The sequence below is a fragment of the Podarcis erhardii genome, assembly GCF_964252035.2.
Source record: "Podarcis erhardii genome assembly, chromosome: 10".
Lineage (NCBI taxonomy): Eukaryota > Metazoa > Chordata > Lepidosauria > Squamata > Lacertidae > Podarcis > Podarcis erhardii.
This window is the reverse complement of record NC_138500.1, coordinates 74,839,452-74,856,177: the sequence shown is the minus strand read 5'-3', so window position 1 is coordinate 74,856,177 and position 16,726 is coordinate 74,839,452. Positions and strand designations below refer to the sequence as shown.

The window sequence follows — 16,726 nt, the reverse complement described above, 5'->3', positions numbered from 1 at the left end:
GTTAAGGGGTGATATGATAGCCATGTTCAAATATATAAAAGGATGTCACATAGAGGAGGGAGAAAGGTTGTTTTCTGCTGCTCCAGAGAAGCAGACACGGAGTAATGGTTTCAAACTACAAGAAAGAAGATTCCACCTAAACATTAGGAAGAACTTCCTGACAGTAAGAGCTGTTTGACAGTGGAATTTGCTGCCAAGGAGTGTGGTGGAGTCTCCTTCTTTAGAGGTCTTTAAGCAGAGGCTTGACAACCATATGTCAGGAGTGCTCTGATGGTGTTTCCTGCTTGGCAGGGAGTTGGACTCGATGGCCCTTGTGGTCTCTTCCAACTCTATGATTCTATGATCTCAGTTTCCACCATTTCTGAAATAAAGATTCACCACAATGGGATTATTCCTAATCCTGAAACTCTTATTTAACAGATTCATGCAGATATGTTGATAATGGGGAAAAAAAACCTGATTGACTTCACCTCTGGAGAAGACAACTCTCAGTTTAAAGAAGAAAAGGCTATGTTGTTATCTTCTAAAGTTGAGGACCGCCCTGCAGTGTATAAATGTAAATAAGTGGAACATGCAATTAAGTGGAACAGAGGAAAGGTTGTTTGGTTTGCAAAACTGATGATTTGTATGTGTCACTGAACTATCAAAGATCAACACCACCTTTAGAATTTTCATAACATCTTATGTCACTTCAAGTTCCAACTAGGGTTGCTCATTGAACCCTGGTCTGCTCCTGTGTCTCTAAGAGCTATTTTGTTTGCAAAAATACGCAGGTGAAAATTTTCCTGCCATGGTATGTTCATGTCTGCACATCAAGTGCCAGGAGGACAAACCACATGGGGGGGGGGGGCAAGTTGAGAGACCAGTGTTCTACAATGTGTTCATGGCTAAGAGAAATAACTTTGCAGTGTAGCCAAGAAGGTAAAAACAAATCTGAGTTTTGCAGCTAGATGGAAGAAACAGAGAACGGGTGCTCTGTTTTTGCTTGCAGGGGGGGAACTGATGTTGCTGCACAGATGAGTGTAGGTTGTCTGGATGTCTGCCTGCCTGCTTCTCCATGTTGAAAATGTATATTTGTAAATAAACAAGTAGCACAAAGTCTTCAGTGCTTTCTAAACCAAGCTGCAGCTAAATGTTGACAAGCCATCCCTGGACCTTTTCACCACTCGGGGAAGTGGGGAACATACAACACTATTCTTCGGTTCCAATTTCCCCTTCCAAGTTTTCATCTTGTTCTTTGCCTCAAACCAGATGTGCATCTATTTCTCAGCCTAAGATCCTGCTGAAAAACAAGGTGGGAAATCTCAATGGAACTCCTCTTACATAAGGCTCTTTCATACAAAGACTTAGCATTTTCGGTTTTTGTGCAGCATCAGGAAAAACCGAGGGTCCAATCTTGAAACAGTCTTGAGCTCTTTCAGGCTCCCACACAGTCAGTGGAGCAGAACTCCTCTCTCGATACAGCCTCCAACAAACACAGAAGAACTTGAATACAAAATAAATAAAATGGCTGTACTACACCCAGGAGGATATTCTGGTACCATTTTGTTGGGGAGCACAGTTTTTCTTTATCTAATTTCATTTAACCATTAAGTTGTATAATTTTATCCAGTGTTTTTTGCTTAAAGATCAAGAATTTTGCAGGCTGTAATGGCAGAACTTGACATGAGTTCACCTCCTCATCCTCATAATAGCTGGTGAAACAAAATGCACAGCATCACCCTATCGGCTTCCCTGCCAGCTGCTACCAATGGGTTGAAAAGCAAGAGTAGGGGGAAGGCAACAGAAAATACTAAACGTGAAAATCTAATCCACATGCAAAGCTACCAAAGACTATGGCATGAGCTGACTCGTTCCGGGTAGAACTAGAGGTGATGCTTCCACCAAGAAAAAAACAGCTTCTCTTTCCACTTTGTTGTGATGCCACCACAGTTTCTTTGTTCCCAGCCCCACCATCAGCAGCCAATAAAGGTTAACGGCATTACATGGTGGCATCTCAGCAAGAGGAAGTCTGCCTAACCTCCATGGAAGGGGCAGGACAAACTTAATATTGTTACAGGCCAACCCAATCTCTTCAGCTGTGTGAGATTCCAGGGGTTCCCGGCATGCTTGCCCAAGGTTTGTGTTTCCTTTGGAAATGCGGCAAAGCAGAGACTGGGGTGTCTTTATCATAAATGGTTTATTTACACATACATACATACAACTGGAGCCTATGATGGAAGGGTTCAAAGCATTACACTCCTAGAGGGTCCTTCTCCCATTTCACTCACCTCGGGTTCAAACTGTCAGTTTGCATTGTGCTCTGACCCACCCCTTCAGCTTGCCGCATTTAACAGATTGACACCCTTTCCCCGCAATCACACTGCAGCCAAAAGAAAATCTATAACTTCCTCCTAAGACAAAACAAAAAAAATTCCTTCCAGTAGCACCTTAAAGACCAACTAAGTCAGTTCTTGGTATGAGCTTTCGTGTGCATGCACACTTCTTCAGATACCAATGAAGAAGTGCATGCACACGAAAGCTCATACCAAGAACTGACTTAGTTGGTCTTTAAGGTGCTACTGGAAGGAATTTTTTTTGTTTTGACTATGGCAGACCAACACGGCTACCTATCTGTAACTTCCTCCTAAGAAAAACTCTGGCATTGTCTTCTGACTAAGCCTCTCAGAACTCAGGGTGGGGCTCCCTCATCCACTTTCCTGATGGGCCATCTGTCTGTGTTTGTTCCCTGCAAATGGCCCATCTTCTCCCAGGCAATTTTCTGCTAATGAAAAAAACTGGTTTGGTGTGTATTTTGGCATCTGGCAGCCCATCTTAATACTCCAGGCATCGATTAAACTCCAACACCTACTAGACCCAGCACCCATTAGACCCAGGAATTTAGGGGTCAAGGCATCCACAAACTCATAACAATATGAAGATGACACTTTCAGAGGAAATATCGCTATGCTCTGTGGGTGAGGACTTCCTGCAGAACAGGTCTTATCAGGGGTTTCATTCTGCACAATGTAGGAATTAGGCCTTTAGTGATGTGGCACCTCCCTTCAAAGAGCCTTCCCCTTGACTATTAGGCAGATCTTTCTCTTCCAACAAGCCTTTTAATTTTTTTAAATTGCTATTTTTTCCAGTTGGCATTTGTATTGGAATTGTTTTTTACCACTTTGGGAGGAAGGGTGCTATGGGTTTGCTGGGGCAAGGATCCCCTTAACTTCCGGGCTGCCAGCTTCTCCCCATAATTTCTGAAATTAGTAAATGTGGGGTTTGAAGTGGCAACAGAGCCATAGGGATGAATTGAGGGGTCACAAAGGTGTGGGTTGCAGATAACTCTAGGGTGCACTCTCACTTCATCTTGGGCCCCAACCGGGTCAGATGCAGCAGTACCCTGCTCTCTCCTTCCTGCTTTTGGCATGGCTGGTGCATTGTGTCAAACTCCACCTGTGCACAGAGCAGCAGAACCAGGAAAATAAAGAGCAGCGGATGAAAGGCTTCCTTTTGCAAAGCAAGAATGTGGTCAGTGACCTCACAGTTCTGCAGGATGATGAACTGGATTCTGGGATGCACTCTATCGGTTTGTTCAATGCCCACTTCCATGTACTGTCTGTAGAGGTAAATCAGTGATGCAGCCAGAAAGTGGAGGCAAGGAGTGGTCTTTGCTACCTTCTAGCTGCCATGCAAAATAGTCAGAATTGTCAGAATGAGATGCTGGCCAGAATCATAGCCCCATGTACCCTGCCCTGAGCCACCTGGGGAAAGTGGAAAAATCTTAATGCAGCAAATCTTAATATAGCAAAAGGAAAAAAAATCTGGAAATTTAGTGTAGAATTAGGTCCTGCACAAAGCAAACCTTAGACATTACAAAAAAGTCTAAGAATCACAGCCACAAAAGACCCGTCCTTGCATGATTTCCCAGGCACTCTAAGTAAAAAACTGGCTAGGAGCTTGTCGCCCCATCACCACCCCTACCCTGGTCCCCAATATGTTTAAATAATTTTACCCTACCTGGTACACAGCTCTGGAGATGCACCATGGTTTAAGCATTAGTCGCACAACCTGCAAGTTTCTGAATCGATAAGTCCCCAGAACCCGCGACGTCAGGTTCCACACTAGGCTGTCCCAACTGTACAGCAGATCTTCAAATCTAAAAAGCACAGCAGCCATGCCAGCTAGCAAAACGGAAGGTCTGGCGCTGGTAGTCCCGGGTGGTTTGCTGATTTTTCAGACTACTAAAGAATGGCACGGTTAAAATGTCACAGTGATTTTCCATGAAAGGAAGGGAAAAGAAAAAGAAAAACACCAAAGCCAAAACAAACCATTTTGCTAGGAGTTCCCCTTTGCAGGGAATAGTTTCTCCCAACGTTTTCTGTGTATCTTCTAAAATAAAATACTGTTGCACTGAGGGACAATGTAAAAATATCCCCTTTTTGTTCTTTTTTCTTTTTTTGCTACAAAGGGAGTTGCATATTTTTTAAAAAGTTGGTCTGCTGGTACAGCTATCTGTCTTTATAATCTCACTTTTCTCTTCTTAGCTCCTCGCAGAGGAACTGAGAAACAAACTTAAATCTAGAATCATCACTTAGCCTTCAAAGTGCCGGGATTACGTCCAGAGAGGATGGAAAACAAACCCCTTTTCTGTCTCTCTCTCCCCTTCTCTGCCAACATTCTCAAGGCATTCCATCTTTCTTTTTAACTCTTTAAAGTGTAAAGTAGAGCCAATGAAGAATTGCTTTGCAACACACATCTTTCTGATGTTTTTTAAAAATAAACAAACTGTGGAAGCTTTACATCAAACTGTTACTACAGTTCAGCATATTGCAACTACTGCAGCTTCAAGGTAGGATCATAAACCACTTATTGAATAAAATGAAAGTTTAACCTACTTAATTTCTGATAGTCTTGTGTTGTTGAAAATTGGGGAGATTCAGCAGAATGAAGGAGGAGGGACGAGGAAAGGGTAGGTCTTCTGTATGGAGAAGACGGAGAGATGCTATTGGGTGACAGAGAGAAAGCAGAACTACTCAACACCTACTTTGCCTCTGTTTTCAACCAAAAGGAAAGCAATTCCCAACCTGAGGGAGCTGAAGCCCCAAATAGGAAAAGAGGTAGTAAGGGAACACCTAGCTACTTTAAATGAATTCACATTTCCAGGGTGAGGGTACTAATATAATCTTAGAGAATTCTTGGAGAACAGGTGAGGCCACTACAGACTGGAGGTGGGCAAATGTTGTCCCCATCTTCAAAAAGGGAGGGAAGGAAGACACAGGTAGCTACCGGCCAGTGAGTTTGACACTGATACCAGGAAGTCCTAGAACAGTCAATTCAACAGTTGGTCTGTGAGCATTTAGGAAAGGATACAGTGATTACTAAGACCCAGCATGGGTTTCTGAAAAATAAGTCATGCCACATGAATCTCCTTTCTATTTTTGGATGGAGTTACAAGCTTGGTGGACCGGGGAATGCTGTGGACATGGTGTATCTCGATTTCAGTAAGGCTTTTGAAAAAGTCCCCCATGATATTGCGAGGAAGCTGGTAAAATGTGGGTTGAATTCAGCAGCACCCAGTTAGCAGACAGCTAAGACTGAACATTTACGGGGATGGTAGCTGACTAAATCGGAGCAGAATAAATGTCACCATATTCAGAAAATTCCGCGGAAGTCTACAGAAAGTCATTGCAAGCAACACCAATTCACAGAGGGAGTGGACAACTGAAGCATGAGCCAGTGTGAAGCTGGATTAGATGGTGAATTTCCACACACACACCCCAGCTGGGGGTGGGATCTTCTTGTCTCTAGTTTCTTGTTCGGAATGATCTCAGAGATCTCAGTCTAGGTTCCTTGCTATGGAAGGTGCTAAAACACCTTAGTTTCCACTGCTAACCAGCAAGACTATAATTGAAATGCTTTCCATAGAGCTACTGCCCCTTCTGTCTTCCTCCACACCCCCACCACATACAGACCAAGATAAAAGAGAAGGATTTACAGGACAGATGGCAAAGATTCCCCCCACCAATTCCCTGCACTTTTATTTTTAGACATTAAATACTGCTCCCTGCAAACATATTGTACCCAATAAAGAACACAGTTTCTCTCAATCCTGCCCCCACAAACTCCATCAATTGTTTCCCCTCTCCTCTACAAATTAAGTAAAAAGTTGCTCCTCAAGGAACCTTCCCCGTGTGTTATCACTTCACTGCAAAATTAAACAATGCCTGTTCTTCTCACCAGAGCACATAGAAAAGAATCTGCAGGAATCAAATCCAACGCATTGTAATAGGCCATGCTACTAGACTGAGCCAAACCAATCCTCACCATGCATCCTACCCAGACAGACAGAATCAGTGCTGGATTAAACCCTGTAGGGCCTCTGGACAATCAAAAATCTCAATTTTATTTCAAGATCAAATCACTATTATTTTGATCCATTGTTTCAGGGCCCCTAAAAGGCTTGGGACCCCTTGGTTGGTGCCTACTCTTGTCAGAAGGCCAGTAAAGACGCTCCTGCTGTCTTTCCGAGTCTTTGATTGGTCCATGGGTTCCATAAGAATCCACTGACCAGGCCTGCAAATCTTCTTCCCTCCTGTTTCTCCTCCTCCTCCTCCTCCTCCATGGTTTCTTCATGGGTGAGGGTTATATTTCCCCAAGGAGAGCCCCTGGTACCTTTAAGGGGGAGAAATGATGTGTGTCAGGCTGTGAGTTAACCACTTTGAGCCAGTACTGCTACAGCAAACAAATCCTGAGTGGCTCTGGGATGTCGTCATCATCCCCCCATTACATGGGTGGCTCCAGGTTTGAAGGAGCCACAGTCAGGGTGCCGGGGTCTCATCCTCCATCAGTAGGGTCTAATGAGCTTAACTGGGGTGGTGGGCAACAGCAACCTCAGCAACCTGATGGGCAGCTTGGTCTATCTGTCATTTTTACTTCCTACAATTATAGACTCATAGAGTTGGAAGGGACCTTGAAAGTAATCCAGTCCAACCCCCTGCAATGCAGGAATCTAAACACCTGGCCCACCATCCAATTTGGAACCATACCAGACCCAATGGTCCCGAGGTGGGATTGATCTGGCAGTTGAGCTCAACCACCTGGCACTGCTCAATAGGGCTGGGCGATTGAAATATACTCAGAGTCGCAAAGTGATTTCATGCTCTTTATTCAGCTCATAGTGGTGAGGAGGAATGAATGAAAGTCCCCTCAAAGTATCTGCTTTATATACATTATTTACACAATGGGCTGCACATGATTGGCTAATTCCGGAATTCTACTGTAAGCCAATCAGGTTGTGGATTCACTTCTATCTGGAGCATGATTGGGTAGTTCCTGCCAACCAATCATACTGCTGCATTGTTCTAGGACCAATCAGACTGCTGCAGTTTGGATCCTATTCAACTCAGTACATAACAGCGATATATTGATGTATCATCGAAAACCGGTTTGAAGTCCATATTGCGCTTGTGTGTGCTTTGCAAAAATCACCATGTGGGAAAAATCACGAAGCAGCCAATTCTCTCAATTCCTGCAGCCCCTCTTAACTCTGCTGGCTCAGCTCTCCCTTGCCTCATGCAGGTGCTGGCAAAAATCACAATGCAGGAAAAACCATGAAGCCAGCCAATGCCTCTACATAGCTCCAGCCTTTTTTCTGACATCGTGATATATCAGTATACCACGATGTTCAGCCTGTGATATATTGTGATGCTGAAAAGCATATATTGCTCAGCCCTTGTGTTGTGGTGTGTGTGTGTGTGTGTGTGTGTGTGTGTGTGTGTGTGTGTGTGTGTAGGAAGGTACCAGTGATTTGTGTCTACCAGCAGCTTCCTAAGGATGCTGGCTCCATATCATGAGACCCAGTCACATGTTGTGTGCAGTCCTGCCCCCACCATGCAATTTAATCCCTTTGGTTATTTTGAATGAGGTGATGAAGAAGAAGAAGAAGAAGGGGAATGCAACAACTTGACCACTCTTTGAAAATGGTTTTAAAAAATGCATGGCCTGAGTTCATCAGCAGGATTTGGGGCATCCCTGTTCCCTGTATTGCTTTCAAACATGTAATTATGTAGACCCCCCCCAATTATCTTAGTATGTATTTATTCAACTGCATGGATTGTAAGGTGACTCTATGAGAGCCGTTTAAGTGCAGCCTATACAAATGACCATTTTAAAACACAGAGCTCCTTGTTTTAGAAAAGCTTGCTCAGCCTCCTATGGAGCCTTTCTGGCCGATTAGATTCATATAATATTTAACGTGGATTTATCCAAGCATGAATAGCTGCCAATGGACGGAAGGATGATTACTGGCCCTAATTCTCAAATTCACTATACAGAAGGAGCAAAGGGTTCCTGTACATTTAACTGTTGCGTAGAAGAGAGATTTTAGGCATGTACAAGCCTATCGTGCTGAGAATTCCAAGACTACTTATGCCAAAATCCGCTCATCTCCACCGCTGTGAAAAGGACAGTAGGCCAATTGTACTCCCATGTAGTTGGTCACTCTAATTTCACTCCATAACATGAAAGCAAATATAACTTGTGATAGTCTGGCCATGTCGAAAGGACTTCTTTCCTTTAAGACATGGACAGCAAACCTGTGATACAAGATGGTGGGGGCCTTATGAATGCCTGCACAGAAATATGAGCCACCCCCAAATTCCCAGTGTTGTTGTGGCATAATTTTCCATTCCTAGTGGTGCTTAGTTTGGGCTTGATGCTTCTAATTTTCAGTTTAGCTAATGCATCTGATTGACGTGTGGTGTTAATTACTTGTACAGTTCAAAACCGCAGATTCCTTTTAAAAGATCTAAACTGTAATTCAAACCCTCCTGCCTTTGATCTTCTTTTAAAAATATCTATGATCTTGTGTGCATGAGTTATCGTTGGAGTTTTATACGAATGTTCATTTCACATGAGAAGATCTTGCTCCCCCCCCCTTTGTTCTTGTTCCCAGGGAAACAATCATCCAGTAATCCCTGCTTCATTCACATCTGACTTCCATAATATAATTATTTAGAGCTTTTCCTTCCACAATGTAGCTTAAGAAAAGCCTTGCTAGATCAGGCCAAAGATCTATCTGGTCCACCAGTCAGTCTGCTTTCCACACTGGAGAGCCAGATGCTTCTGGGCATGAGATGTTGATCGCAGTCGTCCCAGAGTGTTGTCTCCAGCAGCACCTGGGACGCAAGAGGTACAGTGTCATTGCCATTATAATGGCAGGGCTGACATTTGTGACCCAACATCTTATGGTAAACAGGGTCTGTCACCATAGGAATTTTCTCTCCTATAAGTCCGACCAACTGGTTGTAAAGACTGCTGCAACTGTTACAGATAGGTAGCCGTGTTGGTCTGCCATAGTCAAAACAAAACAAAACAAATTCCTTCCAGTAGCACCTTAAAGACCAACTAAGTCAGTTCTTGGTATGAGCTTTCGTGTGCATGCACACTTCTTCAGATACACTGAAACAGAAGTTTCCAGACCCTTCTATATAGTGAGAAGGTGGGGAGGGGTATTACTCAGAAGGGTGGTGGGAATAGGTGATTGGCAGATAGCTGTGATGAGCCTGTTGACGACTCTTAACGACTGCAATAGGTCTTACAGGAAAAAGCAAGGGGTGAAAAGGTGAAAAATGGCTTTGTCATGTATAATGAGATAAGAATCCAAGGTCTTTGTTCAGACCAGGTTTTTCCATGGTTTTGAGTTTGGTGATAAGTTGTAATTCAGCAGCTTCTCTTTCCAGTCTATTTCTGAAATTCCTTTGTAGTAAAACAGCTACTTTGAGATCTTGTATAGAATGTCCTGGGAGATTGAAATGTTCTCCTACTGGTTTCTCTGTCTTGTGATTCCTGATGTCCGATTTATGTCCGTTTATTCTTTGGCGTAAGGTCTGGCCTGTTTGTCCAATATAGAGAGCTGAAGGACACTGTTGGCATTTTATGGCATACACAATGTTAGACGATGAGCAATTAAATAGTCCCGAGATGGTATGTGTGATGTTGTTGGGGCCAGTAATGGTGTTGTCCGGGTGTATGTGCTGCAACTGTGGGAGGCTTCTACCACTATTTGGAAAGCATTACTTAAGACTGAAATTGCTCTACATATTATTACATTATGCTACAAAAGTAATTTATTCCAGGCAAAGATTGTGGAGCTGAGTTGGGGATGGGGCTGTTTCCATATAGGACTGCCACATGGCCAGTTTCTTCCAATACCTCATTTATTTGCAATGTCCCACACCTTGAGACATCTAAACATTAAAGTAAAACAACAAAAGGTGATAACCATTATTCCCCTGCCATTGGGTTAAATCAGGAACCAGAGGCTGCTGAACTCCAACTCCCAGCCTCTCTGGCCATTGCTAATGCCTGTTGAGGCCAATGGGAGCATTAGCTCAGCAATATCTTGAAGGCCAAAGGTTCCTTATACCTCGCCTAACCCATTTGTCTTCAAATAGTGGAGCTGTGGGTGACTAGGAGTCACAATTGTGTGAGAAACCCTTTAAATAAATTTTGCTACCTTACTGAAACTCTTGGCACACCACTCAGAATTCTAAGGCATTTCACACAAGGACAACACACTTCAATTGTTGCATTAAACAAACTTTGTGTAGTAGTCACTGCATTCATCCATTTGTCCCGCCACTTTCCCCGGGAAAACCCACTCTTTACTACTAAATCAGAACAAACATCTATTGGCATTGCTGCATATTTCTGTTTGTTCCAATTCAGCAGTAAAGCAGGGAGACCAGTGGAAAACCTCTCAGAACTGTGCCTAGAAAGTATGAGAGAAGTGGAAAACCCCTTGGAGCCATGCTTTCTAGACACAGGACAAGTGGAAGTGTGGACAAGCCCTGAATCGTGACCTTTCCCAGAGTGGGTTACAGCAATGACACCATGGTAGTTTTTGGTGTGTAGTGACCTGAAGCAGAGTTGTCATGTGGTGGCACCCTGCCTAAAAATACTTGTCTGACGCCAACATTAATGTTCACTTAGGTTTTTAGATACGGTGATATCTATTTTTATCCCACTGGATAAAAACATGGATTTTAAGCGTTTTTAGCATTTATTGCTGTTAATGCTCCATTGTTTTGAACTGATGCTTATAATTGTTAGCTGCTATGGAAAGCTTTTGAAATGATTTATACATATATGTACAATATATGATAAAGAAATAATAAAGAAATTTTAAAGTGGGTCTCATATTATATGTTGAAGGAAAGGTGAGTCCTCAGCTGGAAAAGCTTACAGCCCCTGGTCTAAACACAAAGGAACATCTGGACTTTTACTAACAAACTATAAGAGCTTCAAGATCTGCTTTAAAACATTCTCAGATTCTTGTGCATACAAGTAATTTAGGACCCTGGGAAAGTATGAAGTATGCACTGACCCTTCTAATTAATCTTCCCTTTGCAAGAGACGAAAAAACCATTCTTAGAAACATTCCCCCCTACAGACGGTCAACAAACCATTATCCAACCTGACCCTGGAAGACATTACATTGTTCATATAATATCAGCTGGCCAGGAATGAGATCTCAGGGGTCATGGTGGATAGCTCAATGCTAACATTGACCCAGTGTGTGGCAGCTGTAAAAAAGGCCAATTCTATGCTATGGATCAAAAGTATAACAGTCAATGTCATAAAGACTTTATAGAAATCTAAAGTTCAGCAACACTTCAAATACAACAGCAACATTATTTATATGTCGCCCATCTGACTTTTTTATTTATAAATTTTCAAAATACAAAAAGGAAAGGAAAGGAAAGGAAACCATTCTTCCATGGTTTCCTTAAGTTAACAGTTACTGCTGCATATTCTATTTTAGCCAAATCAATCCTACATCTATATTTCCCTTCACAGAATTATAAACCATTGAATGACAAATATGAGACTTTTGCTGTTTTGTTGTGTTGCTAGAGAAGTGACAAAGTGTCCCGGCTTTCTGATGGTAGCAGCTATTTCAACAAAAGTTAATGTAAAGTAACCAATTTGGGGTAGGGATCTCTCCCTGGTCTCTCATCTTGGAATCTTTAGTTGAAGCTGCTACTATTGCTAAATAGAAACTGGTAAACACACTTGTCCCGTATCCTGTCTGCATCAAACTAAGTGGGTGGCCGCTGCTGTGACAGTGGTGGCTTCGTTACAGGACTGAAAGATGTGGGAAGAGATCTCTCTGCCTCAGAGTTCTAAAACAGGTGCCACCATTGGTAATAATGGAGGGATACAATCTATTTCAGAGAAACCGACCAGACAAGAAAGGAGGAGGAGTGGCGTTATATGTCAGGGATGTGTATACCTGTGAAGAGACCCAAGATTTAGAACCTCAAAGCCAAAGTGAGAGCATTTGGGTCAAAATTAAGGGAGAGAAGAATAACAGTGACCTCATTGTGGGAGTTTACTATAGATCCCCAAGCCAAACGGAGGACATAGATGATGCCTTCCTGGAACAGATGGCCAAGCATGCAAAAGGAAGGGAGATAGTAGTAATGGGGGACTTCAATTACCCGGATATTTGTTGGATGTCAAACTCAGCCAAGAGCATAAGGTCAAACAGATTCCTCACTGGCCTTGCAGACAACTTCGTTGTCCAGAAAGTGGGAGAAGCAACAAGAGGAACAGCCATTTTAGATCTGGTCCTAACCAATGTTGATGACCTGGTTAGTGGGGTAGAAGTGGAAGGATCATTAGGCGCGAGTGATCATGCTCTTCTGAAGTTTACTACACAGCGGAAAGGAGCAGCCAAGCATACTAGGACTCAATTTCTTGACTTTAAGAAAGCCGACTTCATAAAACTTAGGGAAGTGCTGGGTGAGATCCCATGGACAGTAATACTAAAAGGAAAGGGAATTCATGATGGCTGGGAGTTTGTTAAGAGGGAGATAGTAAAAGGATGTGTACAAAAAATGGAAAAGGGGGGAAACCACCAAAGAGGAATTCAAACAAATAGCCAGTACGTGTAGACACAAAGTCAGAAAAGCTAAAGCACAGAATGAATTCAGGCTTTCTAGAGAGGTTAAAAGCAACAAAAAAGGCTTTTATGGGTATGTTCGTAGCAAAAGGAAGAACAAAGAAACAGTGGGGTTACTCAGAGGAGAAGATGGTGAAATGCAAACAGGGGACACAGAAAGGGCTGAACTCCTCAATGCCTTCTTTGCCTCAGTCTTCTCCGATAAAGAAAACAATGCCCGACCTGAAGAATTTGGAGCAAATGATTCAGCAGAGGAAACACAGCCCAGAATAACTAAGGAGATAGTACAAGAATACTTGGCTAGTTTAGATGTATTCAAGTCTCCAGGGCCAGATGAACTGCATCCAAGAGTATTAAAAGAACTGGCAGATGTGATCTCAGAACCACTGGCAGTCATCTTTGAGAATTCCTGGAGAACAGGCGAAGTCCCGGCAGACTGGAGGAGGGCAAATGTTGTCCCTATTTTTAAAAAGGGGAAAAGAGAGGACCCAAATAATTACCGCCCAGTCAGTCTGACATCAATACTAGGGAAGATTCTGGAGCAGATCATTAAGCAAACAGTCTGTGAGCACCTAGAAAGGAATACTGTGATCACCAATAGTCAGCATGGATTTCTGAAAAATAAGTCATGTCAGACTAACCTGATCTCATTTTTTGACAGAATTACAAGACTGGTAGATGAAGGGAACGCAGTGGATGTAGCCTACCTTGATTTCAGCAAGGCATTTGACAAGGTGCCCCATGATATTCTTGTAAAGAAGTTGGTAAAATGCGGACTTGACTATGCTACCACTCAGTGGATTTGTAACTGGCTGACTGACCGAACCCAAAGGGTGCTCATCAATGGTTCCTCTTCATCCTGGAGAAGAGTGACTAGTGGGGTGCCACAGGGTTCTGTCTTGGGCCCGGTCTTATTCAACATCTTTATCAACGACTTGGATGATGGACTCAAGGGCATCCTGATCAAATTTGCAGATGACACCAAACTGGGAGGGGTGGCTAACACCCCAGAGGACAGGATCACACTTCAAAACGACCTTGACAGATTAGAGAACTGGGCCAAAACAAACAAGATGAATTTTAACAAGGAGAAATGAAAAGTATTGCACATGGGCAATAAAAAATGAGAGGCACAAATACAAGATGGGTGACACCTGGCTTGAGAGCAGTACATGTGAAAAGGATCTAGGAGTCTTGGTTGACCACAAGCTTGACATGAGCCAACAGTGTGACGCGGCAGCTAAAAAAGCCAATGCAATTCTGGGCTGCATCAATAGGAGTATAGCATCTAGATCAAGGGAAGTAATAGTGCCACTATATTCTGCTCTGGTCAGACCTCACCTGGAGTACTGTGTCCAGTTCTGGGCACCACAGTTCAAGAAGGACACTGACAAACTGGAACGTGTCCAGAGGAGGGCAACCAAAATGGTCAAAGGCCTGGAAACGATGCCTTATGAGGAACGGCTAAGGGAGCTGGGCATGTTTAGCCTGGAGAAGAGGAGGTTAAGGGGTGATATGATAGCCATGTTCAAATATATAAAAGGATGTCACATAGAGGAGGGAGAAAGGTTGTTTTCTGCTGCTCCAGAGAAGCGGACACGGAGCAATGGTTCCAAACTACAAGAAAGAAGATTCCACCTAAACATTAGGAAGAACTTCCTGACAGTAAGAGCTGTTTGACAGTGGAATTTGCTGCCAAGGAGTGTGGTGGAGTCTCCTTCTTTGGAGGTCTTTAAGCAGAGGCTTGACAACCATATGTCAGGAGTGCTCTGATGGTGTTTCCTGCTTGGCAGGGGGTTGGACTCGATGGCCTTTGTGGTCTCTTCCAACTCTATGATTCTATGATTCTAAGAAGATACTGAGGTCAAGGCGGTGGCTGAGGTCAAGGCGGTGACTGCTCCTCTGCTACCACCATCGCTGCAGCATCAATGTCCCGAACGTGTAGTATTTAATTGATTGATTGATTGATTGATTGATTGAAGTGTCCCCTGATTCATTGAAACAAATCTGGTAACCTTAAGCTAAAACATGTTATGAGTTACATGACAAAAACCAAATAATACCAGACAGACAGACAGATAGATGGGAAAGCAGGCAGATAATTAGAAACCACTTTAATGATCTTCAACTGTTCTCATTATAAATCTGAACCCAGCTTTAGGCTCAGCAAGTAAGAGGGGACCTGTTAACTAGCCTCAGCAGGACAGAAACAGCTTTATAATTTTATTTTATTTTATAACTACAATAGCATGCAAAGAAGTCGGTATGACTTGTGACTTGACAGATGCTCTGGTTCCCCTCAGTGCCCAAGGAAATGTTAGTTAGATGTTCATTAAATGGTGGTAAGTAAAATGAATTGCATAGATTACAGGTACACATGCACACAAGAACACACTATCTAATGCAAAGAACCCACCACCAGCAGCCATGATATGAGATTGCTCTGATCCATGTACACAGGTCACCAGAAGGATATATTCCTTGGTTTGTGTCACACTATAGACATCCTTGAATCAATTACTAAGCTGAGCAGAACAGATGCATTTAGCATGTTACTTTGTGGAGCTGTGTGCAGTTGAGCAATTTAGCACCCAGCACACTGTTGGCACTAAATCAATGTTTAGTAGTACTACCTAGTCAAGGTAATACTACCCATGGGAGACCAATTTTTGCACTCCAATGCAATGTTTTTGTATGATACTAGTAAATTCACTAACAGGGATGTATGAACACGCCTCAATCCATTCCAATAGTCATTTGCACTTTCCTCTGGTGTTTTCCATTCTGCTGCAAATGATTTATTTTCCACAAGTCTGTGTTCCACTGATTGTTTGCTGATGTGGAAATATACCTATTTTTAAAATTAGTTTTTTACATAGACGCATATATCTGCCATCAGTATATATGTGCAAAGCAATCACCTTCCCTGCATGTCCTCTTTAAAAGTGAATGACACAGGGAGTCATTTGTAGCACAACAACAACAAAAAAAACAAACACCCAAACAAAAATCCCCTTGACACATTGATGACAAAATTAATGAACTGTCTGATTGCCCATCATAAAACCATGTATGGCTGCAAAGCTAATAGTGTCTACTCAAAAGCAAGTCAATTGAATTCAGTGGGGCTTCTTCCCAGGTAAGTAGAGTTAGGACTGCAGTTGCTCTTGCTACCTTGAGTTCAGCACAAACCTATCATCCTCTCTCATTTCATGTATTCTGAAAGGACAGATTAGTTATGTCACAAAAACTTTGGAGCGCGGGTAGGGGAAAATAAAATTTAAATGTAAGTTTACTTTAAAAATGAGGGTATAGGGTAGTCAAAAACGGGTAGTAAAATCCAGATGGTGTGCAAAGAAGTTAGGACTTTAACTGAGAAGCAGTTAGCAAGACGGTTCACTTTCCTTGGTGGGTGGCGTTGCAGCCAGGCCCCAGAGCACACAAGTCATCCAGCTAATAGCAGGTCAGATCACCAGGCTGCCATCTATTGGCCAATGTCAGCAGTCCTTGGCAGGTGTTCCCCTTGGCAGGGCCCAGCTGGCCAACGGGGGCACCTGAGCCCGCTCCTAGGGGTCCTTAAATTGAGCCCTGCCCAGCAGTCTTTCCTTTTTCCTTTCCTGCCAAACCACTGTCTACTGTAACCAATAAAGTTGTGGCCATATTCAGTCTAAAGCCCCAACATGCTGTCGTCCTGTGTGGTTATTCATGTTCCCCTAGGGAACTTTGGGGTCACGGGGTCTTGGCACAGAAGAAAGATAATTTATTTCCATGTTAGAA

At 43.0% G+C, this 16,726-nt stretch overlaps 1 protein-coding gene across 7 annotated transcripts in view; it reads right to left on the bottom strand.

Annotated features, from left to right (window-relative positions):
• The window catches only part of FRMD4A (FERM domain containing 4A), a 434,031-nt gene that overhangs the window by 232,416 nt on the left and 184,889 nt on the right, over window positions 1–16,726 (bottom strand). The window contains exon 1 of one of the 7 annotated variants that reach the window (XM_081879081.1): window positions 4,000–4,471. The exons of 5 other annotated variants lie outside the window; for them this stretch is intronic. In XM_081879081.1, the coding sequence (XP_081735207.1) occupies window positions 4,000–4,158 (159 nt within the window). In that variant the 5' untranslated portion in view covers window positions 4,159–4,471. Of the gene's footprint in view, window positions 1–3,999; window positions 4,472–16,726 lie in introns of those variants that run through there. One more of the 7 variants, XM_081879080.1, reaches the window with a different exon arrangement.